The sequence below is a fragment of the Notolepis coatsorum genome (assembly GCF_963971535.1).
Source record: "Notolepis coatsorum genome assembly, chromosome: 6".
Classification (NCBI taxonomy): Eukaryota; Metazoa; Chordata; class Actinopteri; order Aulopiformes; family Paralepididae; genus Notolepis; species Notolepis coatsorum.
The window spans coordinates 178,269,584-178,281,831 of record NC_140170.1 but is presented as its reverse complement, the minus strand read 5'-3'; the positions used below and the strand labels follow the sequence as shown (position 1 = coordinate 178,281,831).

Here is a 12,248-nt window from a genome sequence, read left to right as displayed (position 1 = left end):
AAAAAACCGTTGTACTTTACTGAGAGGTCCTGCTGAGAGGTCCTACTGAGAGGTCCTACTCAGCCGGATCCCTGAATGATGCCCCCAGTCTGTCCCTGGGTCTCTGTCCTGAATGATGCCCCCAGTCTGTCCCTGGGTCTCTGTCCTGAATGATGCCCCCAGTCTGACCCTGGGTCTCTGTCCTGAATGATGCCCCCAGTCTGACCCTGGGTCTCTGTCCTGAATGATGCCCCCAGTCTGACCCTGGGTCTCTGTCCTGAATGATGCCCCCAGTCTGACCCTGGGTCTCTGTCCTGAATGATGCCCCCCAGTCTGACCCTGGGTCTCTGTCCTGAATGATGCCCCCAGTCTGACCCTGGGTCTCTGTCCTGAATGATGCCCCCAGTCTGACCCTGGGTCTCTGTCCTGTGCCTCAGGTTGTGCAGCAGAGATGGAGTCATATCTCTAGACCAATTCAATAGAGGTCTTTCCAGATGCCCATTTGGCACGGTGGTGTAGTGGTTAACACTGTCGCCTCACAGCAAGAAGGTCCAGGGTTCGATTCCCGCTTAGGGACCAGGTTTCCGCGATGCCAGGTACCCAGGTGGGGTATCTCCCGGGCCTTTCTGTGTGGAGTTTGCATGTTCTCCCCGTGCTCGCAAGGGTTCCCCCCCCCCCCCCGATAAGAGAAACCCAATGGAAAAACATGCACAACAGATCGCTGACGCTGTCGCGTCCCTGACGAAGACGGGCAGGAGCACTTGGATTGGTCCCCGGGCGCGGTACCTCGCCGACGCCCTGTCTGCACCCGGCTGCCCTTGGGGGGGGAAGGACGACGGGATGGGTTAAGAGCAGAGCTCAATCGCATCGGCGACCCTGAGAAAGACAATTGCATGTGTGTGTATTCCTGTGTGTGTGTGTGCCGCCCATTGCATGTCGTTGTGTTGTTGCGTGCCGAATAAAGACCTCTCTAAAGAGGTCCTGCATTATTATTATTATTATTTGTCCTCCATGTTGGAATATATCAACAAAACTGTAATACTTTGGTGTCTTATTACTGGCTCTTGTAAACAAGTCACAGTGGAACAGTAATATCGTACTTTTCCAGTGTTTTACCTGCTCTACCACTGCACAGGAATTGGGCATTTTCTTTTGAAAGAGGTGACCAGGGGTTACATGCTGGAAGACGGAGAAGTGTACTAACATTCCATGCAAGGCCTGTATCAGGTATGTTGTCATGCTGGTACGCCTACTGACAGGAGAGACCAGACAGATTACTGCACACAATATATCACTACTTGGGATGGCCATTTGAAGGCATATCAGTGTTCTATCTACATAATTCTATTTAAAAATGTGGTTAATAGGTTCATCGAACTACCAAAATAATAATAATAATAATAATAATAATAATTGTGCAGTGCACTCAACGTAGCCTGAAGGGCTTCTGTGATCCTCTCCTATACACTAAACAAATAATCATAATATAATAATTGTTTTCCATGTATTAGTTAAATAAATAAAGAAACCAAATAAGCTGAATGAGGTCAGTGGCCATCAACAGAACCATCAGTCCAACACTAATAAAATGTTCAAATAACCACCAGGCCCAGAATCTGTTGCTCCTGGTTGCCTGATTACTTTTACCAACGGATTTCCAGTTCCGCGTTCGCGTTCTGCGATCTGATTGGCCACTGATACCTGGTTGCCTGATTACTTTTACCAACGGATTTCCAGTTCCGCGTTCGCCTTCTGCGATCTGATTGGCCACTGATATCTATGGTGCTAGGTGCTAGCGTCTGATAAGCTTTTAGATTCGGCTCATTAATATGCACCTGTTGTCCTGTTGTGACGTCGGCGTTTGATAAGCTTTTTTGATTCGCGCGTGCATGTTATTCGTGCGTGGACCTTTTTAACTCTTTCAGAGTGGCATTTCCGGTGTCAAATGGAAAAAAAATAAATAATGAAATTATATACCAATGATGTAAACTACCCATAATTGATCAGTAGGGTTTAACCTGGAGGTTGGGCTTTAAACAATACTACAAAAAATATTATTACTATTATAAAATAAACATATAAACATCCATATATTACTATAAGCTAAATATATAGCTTTGGCTCCTCTACACTATTTTATATTATTGTGTTATTAGCCTTATTACAAATTATTTGACTTAATTGTATTTATATCTGAATTATATCTCCAGAACTGTATTCTCCACATCTTGGAACACTCTCTATGAGGGCCGACTTTCCACTCTACTGGTTCTACTCACTCTAAAGTTGCTTACTCTTGAGTAGTACGTTCATTGATAAAGAAAAATAATGTCCACAGCCGCTCCAGTGTAAAACAAAGATATCCAAATGGTTTATTTCTCATCCACAGCAAAGTCTTTCTTTACAGAAGTGACCCTAAAGCTATTTTCCTAAATATTCACGTCACTACTACAAGTTAAGAAAACTGTATTTTCCCAGTTTCCAAAATCACCACAGACTCGACACATGACAAAATTCAATTCAATCTATGTTGTTTAGTCTATCTGTTCAGTACTGCTCAGCACTGCTTCAAGATGCATTGCACACTGACCTCTTCTGAGAGAATTGTTGAATATAGATACACAAATGTTCTAGAATGTTTGGTTATGACATCTTACTGTGACATCACAAATGTTCTAGAATGTTTGATTATGACATCATACTGTGACATCACAAATGTTCTATTATGACAAATAAGACGGTTCACTTTATCTAAATCCAATCAATATTCCTAATGCTGTTCCAATGTAAGGTTATACAAATAAACATATAAACATCCATATAATACAATAAGCTAAATATATATATATATAGCTATTTTATATTGTTGTGTTATTAGCCTTATTACAAATTATTTGACTTAAATGTATTTATATCTGAATTATATCTCCAGAACTGTATTCTCCACATCTTGGAACACTCTCTCCCCCTTTCTCTCTCTCTCCATCCCTCTCTCTCCCACCCTCCCTCTCCCTCCCTCTCCAATCCTCCTCATCTTGTGTGTGTGTGTGTGTGTGTGTGGGACCACCTACTCGTGTCGTCACAGAGTTGGAGCCCTGAGGGTATATCAGTCTCCACAACACGATGGAACTGGTTTGTGGTGCTTTGGTAGACTGACACACACAAACAGCCGCCAAACAAGCCACCATCCCCGGCGGTCGTCATGCGGGGTCTCGGTGCCATCCTCCAGCGAGCCGTGAGCAGCACGGTGGGAGCCCGGCGCGTGGAGCGGGGGACGCGGGCAGCTGCCGCCTCGCTGCTGCCTCGGTGCAGGATGTGCGGCACGACGACGAGCAGCAAGGTAGAGAGAGAGAGGGAGGGAAGGAGGGAAGGAGGGAGGGAGGGAGAGAACGAGTGCGTGTGTGAGTGTGAGTGAATGGGAGAGAGAGAGCGCGAGCAAGAGAGAGAGAGAGAGCAAACGAGATAGCGGTCGTGTGTGTGTGTGTGTGTGTGTGTGTGACTGTGTGTGTAATGTGAGAGAGAGCACGATATAAACGGCGCTCCTATTCCGAAATCGTAGGCTGAAGCAAGAGAAAGAGAGAGAGAGAGAGCGAGAGAGAGAGGGAGAGAAAGAGAGAGAGAGAGAGATAGAGAGAGAGAGAGAAAGAGAGAGAGAGAGAGAAAGAGAGAGATAGAGAGAGAGAGGGAGAAAGAGAGAGAGATAGACAGAGAGATAGAGAGAGAGAGATAAAGAGAGAGAGATAGAGAGAGAGAGAGAGAGACAAAGAGAGAGAGAGAGAGAGAGTGAGTGTAAATGCAATATCAATGTTGTCATCTAGAGACAGAGATAAGACGTTATAATGGTTATGTGAGCGCTGTATGAGTCCATCAATGCTATCATCTGTGTACCATTGGAGTAACTTTATCCAAGGCTGCAGTTTAATACATGGGTAAACTGCTATCTGCATATATCCCTGTTCACTGTATACATACCTGTAGATACTATATCTATATAAATGAGTACACATGTTTAATCACATCATGTACAGAGTTGTAGTATTAATATGTACAGTGATACAGGTATAAAGGCACTATGGTAGTAAGTCATACTAGCCAGCAGCATAACTAGCAAGAGTAGGTAAGGGATATGTATATATAGATATAGTATAAGGTATGTAACAAGGGTTATATGCAGGTATGTACAGACAGATATAGTGGATATATATACTGTATATAGTATACAGCACTATTGTACTTGCTATCATACAGAGTTATATGGGTAGACTATAGTTTGAGATATAATGGTGATATTGTTAACAGCTATTCGTGTTGTCATGAAGAGGTTATTGAAGAGGTCACCTTGCATATTGTGGGAGATGAACCTTTACCAGTTAATAAATGATCCGATCAGGCAACCAAGAATGTCTCTTTGTGTTGACCAAGAATGTCTTTAGTTGAGGACAGCTTTTGATAGTCGATGAAGAGTTTAAAGGGACATTTCACTTTAGTAGAACTTGTCAAGTTTCAGCAGTCTTACCTCTGTCGAAGGTCATCTACGACCCTGTCGTCTCTGCCGTCAACACACCATTCCTCCCAGCTGCCTCCTCATTCTTAACATTCTGTGAGAAGTTGAAAAGTTGGCCAAACTACACCTCAAGTGAGAAATAGTTCCTATACCGATCATTTAAAAATTACATTAGCTAAAAACTCAGAAAAATATATATTACACAGAATAATAATGTTGTATCGTTGGTTTATAGTTAGTGAATGAGGAGCCTGACAGCTGGGAGGAATGGTGGTGTTGACAGCAGATGACAGGGACAGCGGTTGTCGCTTGCTTACTTGACTTCAGATAGAGACGAGACTGCTACTTTCTACTAAAGTGAAATATCCCTTTAAGTGAAGTGTCTATGTGTAAGTGACTGTGGTAACAAGAATAAAACCCTGCTCTGGTTTGTATTCCCTCAGTCCCTTCAGGCTGAGACATAGTTCCTGCCTCTAGCAGGGTGTGGGGTTGGTATAACTGGGACAAAACGCTTTTTATAAACCTGTGTTGTTGACACGTGGGTCTCAATACAGTAGTGCCTTGATATAACATTATTATAATGTAGTCTATTGTAGTGATTTATATGGGTTTATACACCTAAATTTCGCTGAGTAAATTTGACTCAAACTGAGTACATTTAACTCAAACTGAGTAAAATTGTACTCATTTGGGCTCAAATGGACTCAGTTTGAGTAAAATGTACTCTGCGAAATTGACTGTTTAGGATACATTTTCAGACACAGTAAGCTTATGGCCACAAAATACTGTGAAAATACTTTGCAATACCAAATAGTATTTCAGTACTGGTAAAATATTATGAAAAATGAAATACGAGACATCAATGGACATATTAATGGACAAATTATAACATACAAGCTGAAAATAGCAGGGCTAGTTGTTCCTAAAAAGTTATATTAGATGAAAATAGCAGGGCAGGGCTAGTTGTTCCTAAAAAGTAATATTAGATGAAAATAGCAGCGCTAGTTTATTAGGAGATTATCAGGATATTATACATTGTTGTTACAGTACTGTACAGTATGATGTACTATAGGAGATTATCATGATATTATACTTTGTATTTACAGTAAAGTGTACTATAGGAGATTATCTTGATATTATACCTTGTTGTTACATTAAAGTGTACTATAGGAGATTATCTTGATATTATACCTTGTTGTTACAGTAAAGTGTACTATAGGAGATTAGCTTGATATTATACCTTGTTGTTACGGTACAGTATGATTTACTATAGGAGATTATCATGATATTATACCTTGTTGTTACAGTATGATGTACTATAGGAGATTATCATGATATTATACCTTGTTGTTACAGTATGATGTACTATAGGAGATTATCATGATATGATACCTTGTTACAGTATGATGTACTATAGGAGATTATCATGATATGATACCTTGTTGTTACAGTATACTGTACTATAGGAGATTATCATGATATGATACCTTGTTGTTACAGTATACTGTACTATAGGAGATTATCATGATATGATACCTTGTTGTTACAGTATACTGTACTATAGGAGATTATCATGATATGATACCTTGTTGTTACAGTATACTGTACTACTGACTGTCTATGGACTGTACAGAGTATTCTCAACATTAAGCTGATTCATTCATGCAGGGATGAAACTAGAGCCAAACTAGCGTCACATGTTGCTACTCATTCAAACACAAACAAACGTGCTTCACATGCTTTCGATTACTGTACACACTGCAGACACACACACACAGACCGAAGAGACAACACACACACACACACACACACACACACACACACACACACACACACGCACACGCACACGCACACACACACACACACACACACACACACACACACACACACACACACACACACACACACACACACACACACACACTGAACAGACAAACACAGTCACACACACTGAACAGACAAGCACACACACACACACACACACACACACACACACACACACACACACACACACACACACACACACACACACACACGCACAGACAAACACACACACACTGAACAGACAAACACACACACACACACACACACACACACACACACACTGAACAGACAAACACACACTGAACAGACAAACACACACACAGACACACACACACACACACGCACACACACACACACACACACACACACACACACACACACACACACACACACACACACACACACACTGAACAGATACGCACACACTGAACAGATCCACAATCAACGTACTTTTATCATGTAACCAAGGAGCTCTTCGACTTTTTCATCTAGTTTGAACCCAAACTGATTCCATGTTAAGTACTTTATTAATCCCCCCTGGAGTCAATCTGACCCGTTCTAAAGCAGCTCCAGACAGGCACCCGGGGACCAACTCCAGTTGTAATACCAGTACCTTGCTCAAGGTCAATAGCCTATATAGTATATAATATATACCTAGCCTGCATGTCTCTTATGCATGTCCCTTTGACAGAGACACCCAGGAGGTGCCCTTCTCTCCCTGCTGACCACCAACCCCTCACGCTCTCCCCCACCCACGTGTGCCCCACTGAGCAGGACTAGTGCACGTAAGGCAGCTGGCCCCCGATGGCATCCCCGGGCCGTGTGCTCAGGAGCTGCGTTGAGCAGCTGACAGGCTTCAATGTGTCACTAAACCCAGGCAGTTGTCCCCGCATGCACCGCTAATCGTGCCTGTGCCAAAAACACTTCTCTGCAGCGAGCCTCAATGACTTCCACCCTGTTGTTGTTGTTGAGTACCCCCATCGTTATGAAGTGCTTCAAGAGGCTGGTCCTGGCTCATTTCAAATGTGGCCTTTCACGTCCCTCACTGGATAAACACCAATGTGTTACGATTCCTGGAACGTTTCGTTGGCATGTCGGTGGTAGAGATGAGTAGAACCCAGAATGCAGACTTAACACGAGGAGAGGTAGTGGAGGATGAAATAGACGAAGCACAGGATATGTGCTATTGCACAGATGTTGACCGTTAGTATGCACACGCACGCGCAGTATAATATGCATGTAATAAATAGTTTGTTAATAAACTCTGTTACTTGAAAAATGTTCACTGTGCTCCTAAATTTCGTAATTTTAATTTTATTTAGGAGCACATGTGCTCCCTAGGGAAAAGGTTAGTGTAGAGCCCTGTATATAGTAATAATAATAACACATGGCGATATACTAAAAAGCTATTTCAAATTTTTGGCTGGTAAAAAATCTGCCTGACTGGTAGTTTTTTTAATCTACCAGCCATCTTGGCTGGTAAGCCAAAAAGTAAATTTTGTTCCCTGCATGAGGGTGATTGGGAACAAGACACAGCTGCGTGGAAAAGACTGAACAACCTGGGGTAAAATACTGAAACATGACGACACTAAATAACACATAGATACAGACACAGGGGAGAAATCACTAGACTAGAAAATGGGGCACAACACAGACAGCAGATACACAGACAACAGATTAGTGAGTATGACAGAGAACAAATTAATAAACATAGACAGGCACAAATGCAGTAGTGTATTGTTCATGAGTGGTGCTGGAAGTCCGATGGCCGGTCCAATAGGACCGGGGGGGTGACACCAATGTGCCTACTGTGAGAACAGGAGCATGGAGGACGCCATCTCAGCGCTACGCTCCGCCCTCTCCCACCTGGATGAGAGCAACACCCATGATGTGAGAATGCTGTTCATCGACTCCAAGCATCATCATCATCCCCTCCCAAACTCATCTCCAAACTTGGTGACCTTGTGGAAACCAAGGACCGACATCGAACCTCGACATCGAACCCCTCTGCAACTGGATACTTAACTTCCAAACCCGGCGGGGGTTCTCGAACTTCCCCACTGTCACCTACCCACGGCCCCACTTTGGGTCGCGACCCGTAGTTTGAGAACCGCTGTCCTAACCAATAGACCCCAGTTTGTTCGGATAGACAATCTCACCTCCTCCACCCTCATCCTGAACACTGGCGTCCCGCAGGGCTGTGTGCTGAGCCCCCTCCTCTACTCCCTCTTCATCCTGAACACTGCCGTCCCGCAGGGCTGTGTGCTGAGCCCCCTCCTCTACTCCCTCTTCATCCTGAACACTGGCGTCCCGCAGGGCTGTGTGCTGAGCCCCCTCCTCTACTCCCTCTTCACCCTGAACACCGGCGTCCCGCAGGGCTGTGTGCTGAGCCCCCTCCTCTACTCCCTCTTCACCCAAAACTGCACTCCTGTACGTGGCTCCAACACCATTATCAAGTTTGCAGACACAACGGTGGTGGGGCCTCATCAAAAACAACGACGAGTCGGCCTACAGGGAGGAGGTGCGGCACATGGCGGGGGGGGGGGTGCGCCGACAACAACCTGGCCCTCAACAAGAAAAACCAACCAAGGAAGACCTGAGGACGGAGGTTGACGTATTTTTTGCTTCAAATTCCTGGGAGTCCACATCGCCGAGGACCTCTCTTGGACCCTCAACACCTCGTCACTGGTCTCAAGAAGGCTGGTCACCAGCACCTCTTCTTCCTGAGGAGACTGAGGAAAGCCCACCTGTACCCTCAGATTCTGGTGAACTTCTACCGGCGTGCCATAGAAAGCATACATACAGTACTGCATCAGACCGGAAAGCAATGCAGCGGGTGGTGAAAACTGCCAAACGCATCACCGGTACATCACTCCCTGTGTGTGTGTGTGTGTGTGTGTGTGTGTGTGTGTGTGTGTGTGTGTGTGTGTGTGTGTGTGTGTGTGTGTGTGTGTGTGTGTGTGTGTGTGTGTGTGTGTGTGTGTGTGTGTGTGTGTGTGTGTGTGTGTGTGTGTGTGTGTGTGTGTGTGTGTGTGTGTGTGTGTGTGTGTGTGTGTGTGTGTGTGTGTGTGTGTGTGTGTGTGTGTGTGTGTGTGTGTGTGTGTGTGTGTGTGTGTGTGTGTGTGTGTGTGTGTGTGTGTGTGTGTGTGTGTGTGTGTGTGTGTGTGTGTGTGTGTGTGTGTGTGTGTGTGTGTGTGTGTGTGTGTGTGTGTGTGTGTGTGTGTGTGTGTGTGTGTGTGTGTGTGTGTGTGTGTGTGTGTGTGTGTGTGTGTGTGTGTGTGTGTGTGTGTGTGTGTGTGTGTGTGTGTGTGTGTGTGTGTGTGTGTGTGTGTGTGTGTGTGTGTGTGTGTGTGTGTGTGTGTGTGTGTGTGTGTGTGTGTGTGTGTGTGTGTGTGTGTGTGTGTGTGTGTGTGTGTGTGTGTGTGTGTGTGTGTGTGTGTGTGTGTGTGTGTGTGTGTGTGTGTGTGTGTGTGTGTGTGTGTGTGTGTGTGTGTGTGTGTGTGTGTGTGTGTGTGTGTGTGTGTGTGTGTGTGTGTGTGTGTGTGTGTGTGTGTGTGTGTGTGTGTGTGTGTGTGTGCGTGTGCGTGCGTGCGCGTGTGTGTGGCTCTGCGTAGTGGGCATGTCAACAGCGTCAGCTGATCTCACCAAAGCATTTTCCACATTGTCCGTTGGTGATTCTGCCTGAAGCCTGGACTCCACAGTGCGAGCAGCGCTTCACTCTCATGTGCGACTAAAGAATATATCGTCGCTGGCGGAAGAAAACCTTGTAACTCCAAAAACCCAACTTTTCAGGAGATGAAAAAAACGAACACAGATTTTGAGGGCGAATAGTTACGACGAGGTTTAGACAGATGATCGGTTTAATGCTTTCCCATTGTTTACACTTTGTAAAACCACACACACATATGGAGCATGATCTACTGAGTTGATTTATAATTTATAATCTAATTAACGCGATAAACTGACAGCCCTAATACAAATACATAATACAAATACAATATAATGATGTAGGTTGAGCTGTCTACCAGGTGTAGGTTGAGCTGTCTACCAGGTGTAGGTTGGCGTTCCACAGTTATACACGTCTATATTTAATTGAATAGTGCCCCTCATTGGTATGATATCTCTAGTTTCAGGTGAGACTCCTCACTGATATCTCTAGTTTCAGGTGAGACTCCTCACTGATATCTCTAGTTTCAGGTGAGACTCCTCACTGATATCTCTAGTTTCAGGTGAGACTCCTCACTGATATCTCTAGTTTCAGGTGAGACTCCTCACTGATATCTCTAGTTTCAGGTGAGACTCTTCACTGATATCTCTAGTTTCAGGTGAGACTCCTCACTGATATCTCTAGTTTCAGGTGAGACTCCTCACTGATATCTCTAGTTTCAGGTGAGACTCCTCACTGATATCTCTAGTTTCAGGTGAGACTCCTCACTGATATCTCTAGTTTCAGGTGAGACTCTTCACTGATATCTCTAGTTTCAGGTGAGACTCTTCACTGATATCTCTAGTTTCAGGTGAGACTCTTCACTGATATCTCTAGTTTCAGGTGAGACTCCTCACTGATATCTCTAGTTTCATGTGAGACTCCTCACTGATATCTCTAGTTTCAGGTGAGACTCCTCACTGATATCTCTAGTTTCAGGTGAGACTCCTCACTGATATCTCTAGTTTCAGGTGAGACTCTTCACTGATATCTCTAGTTTCAGGTGAGACTCTTCACTGATATCTCTAGTTTCAGGTGAGACTCTTCACTGATATCTCTAGTTTCAGGTGAGACTCCTCACTGATATCTCTAGTTTCAGGTGAGACTCCTCACTGATATCTCTAGTTTCAGGTGAGACTCTTCACTGATATCTCTAGTTTCAGGTGAGACTCCTCACTGATATCTCTAGTTTCAGGTGAGACTCCTCACTGATATCTCTAGTTTCAGGTGAGACTCTTCACTGATATCTCTAGTTTCAGGTGAGACTCCTCACTGATATCTCTAGTTTCAGGTGAGACTCCTCACTGATATCTCTAGTTTCAGGTGAGACTTCAAGAGAGCGCTACAGGGGGTGTAATGAATATGAAGGTAGACAGTATGCAGTCATGGATCCATGCAGAGGTATGGATTTTTACTACACCGTTGTCCAACCATATATAAATATTGTAAACTATATACATACAGGATATTTTAAGTTAATACAATTATTCCTTTTTTTTTATCCACTTTTTCTCCCCATTTCTATTTTTTCTCCGATCCCAATTTCGCATTTCCAATTCTTCCCTCCCCTGTCTTGAACGTTGCTAGACTATGCCTCCCACTGGTCGGCTGTAGTGAGGATAGAAGCCTTGCATCACGTGTCCCCTCCGGTACACGAGGAGGCAGCCTGTCGCATCTTTTCACCGCAGCAGCTCGAACTCTCAGTGGCGAGGAGTAACGCATGCGAGGCTCACGCTGCTCCCGCTACTTCCTGCTTCCGCCGCACCTGCGTCACCAAACCGACCTGTAGGAGTCACTGTCCACAACGTCCAATCCCCACCCACCGGCTTTCCCACCCTCTAACACTGCCAATTGTGTTAGTATGCCGGCCGGCCAAGCCGGTAGCAACGCCGAGAGCTGGGCTCGATACCAGCATCTCCTGCGTTAGTGGCGAGCGCCTTGCCCACTGCGCCACTCAACCGCCCTTAATACAATTATTCCTAAGCTGAAAAGTATTTCATTAATAAAATGCAATAGCGCCATGACAATGAGTATTGCAAGATAAAATGCTTAAGTATAATTTAAACAAAAAACTATGTGTACAGATACAGTCACCACCAGCTCTAGAGACCAGCAGGTTTACTGCCACCTAGAGGAGGACAGACGTCACCACCAGCTCTAGAGACCAGCAGGTTTACTGCCACCTAGAGGAGGACAGACGTCACCACCAGCTCTAGAGACCAGCAGGTTTACTGC

General features: G+C 44.6%; 1 protein-coding gene across 1 annotated transcript in view; it reads left to right on the top strand.

Annotated features, from left to right (window-relative positions):
- Window positions 1–3,181: 3,181 nt before the first annotated feature.
- The window catches only part of LOC311229782 (haloacid dehalogenase-like hydrolase domain-containing 5), a gene marked incomplete at both ends in the record, with an annotated part of 34,714 nt that continues 25,647 nt past the window's right edge, over window positions 3,182–12,248 (top strand). The window contains 3 exons of the mRNA XM_084315856.1: window positions 3,182–3,319; window positions 8,504–8,629; window positions 8,772–8,921. Of these exons, the coding sequence (XP_084171982.1) occupies window positions 3,182–3,319; window positions 8,504–8,629; window positions 8,772–8,921 (414 nt within the window). The remainder of the gene's footprint in view (window positions 3,320–8,503; window positions 8,630–8,771; window positions 8,922–12,248) is intronic.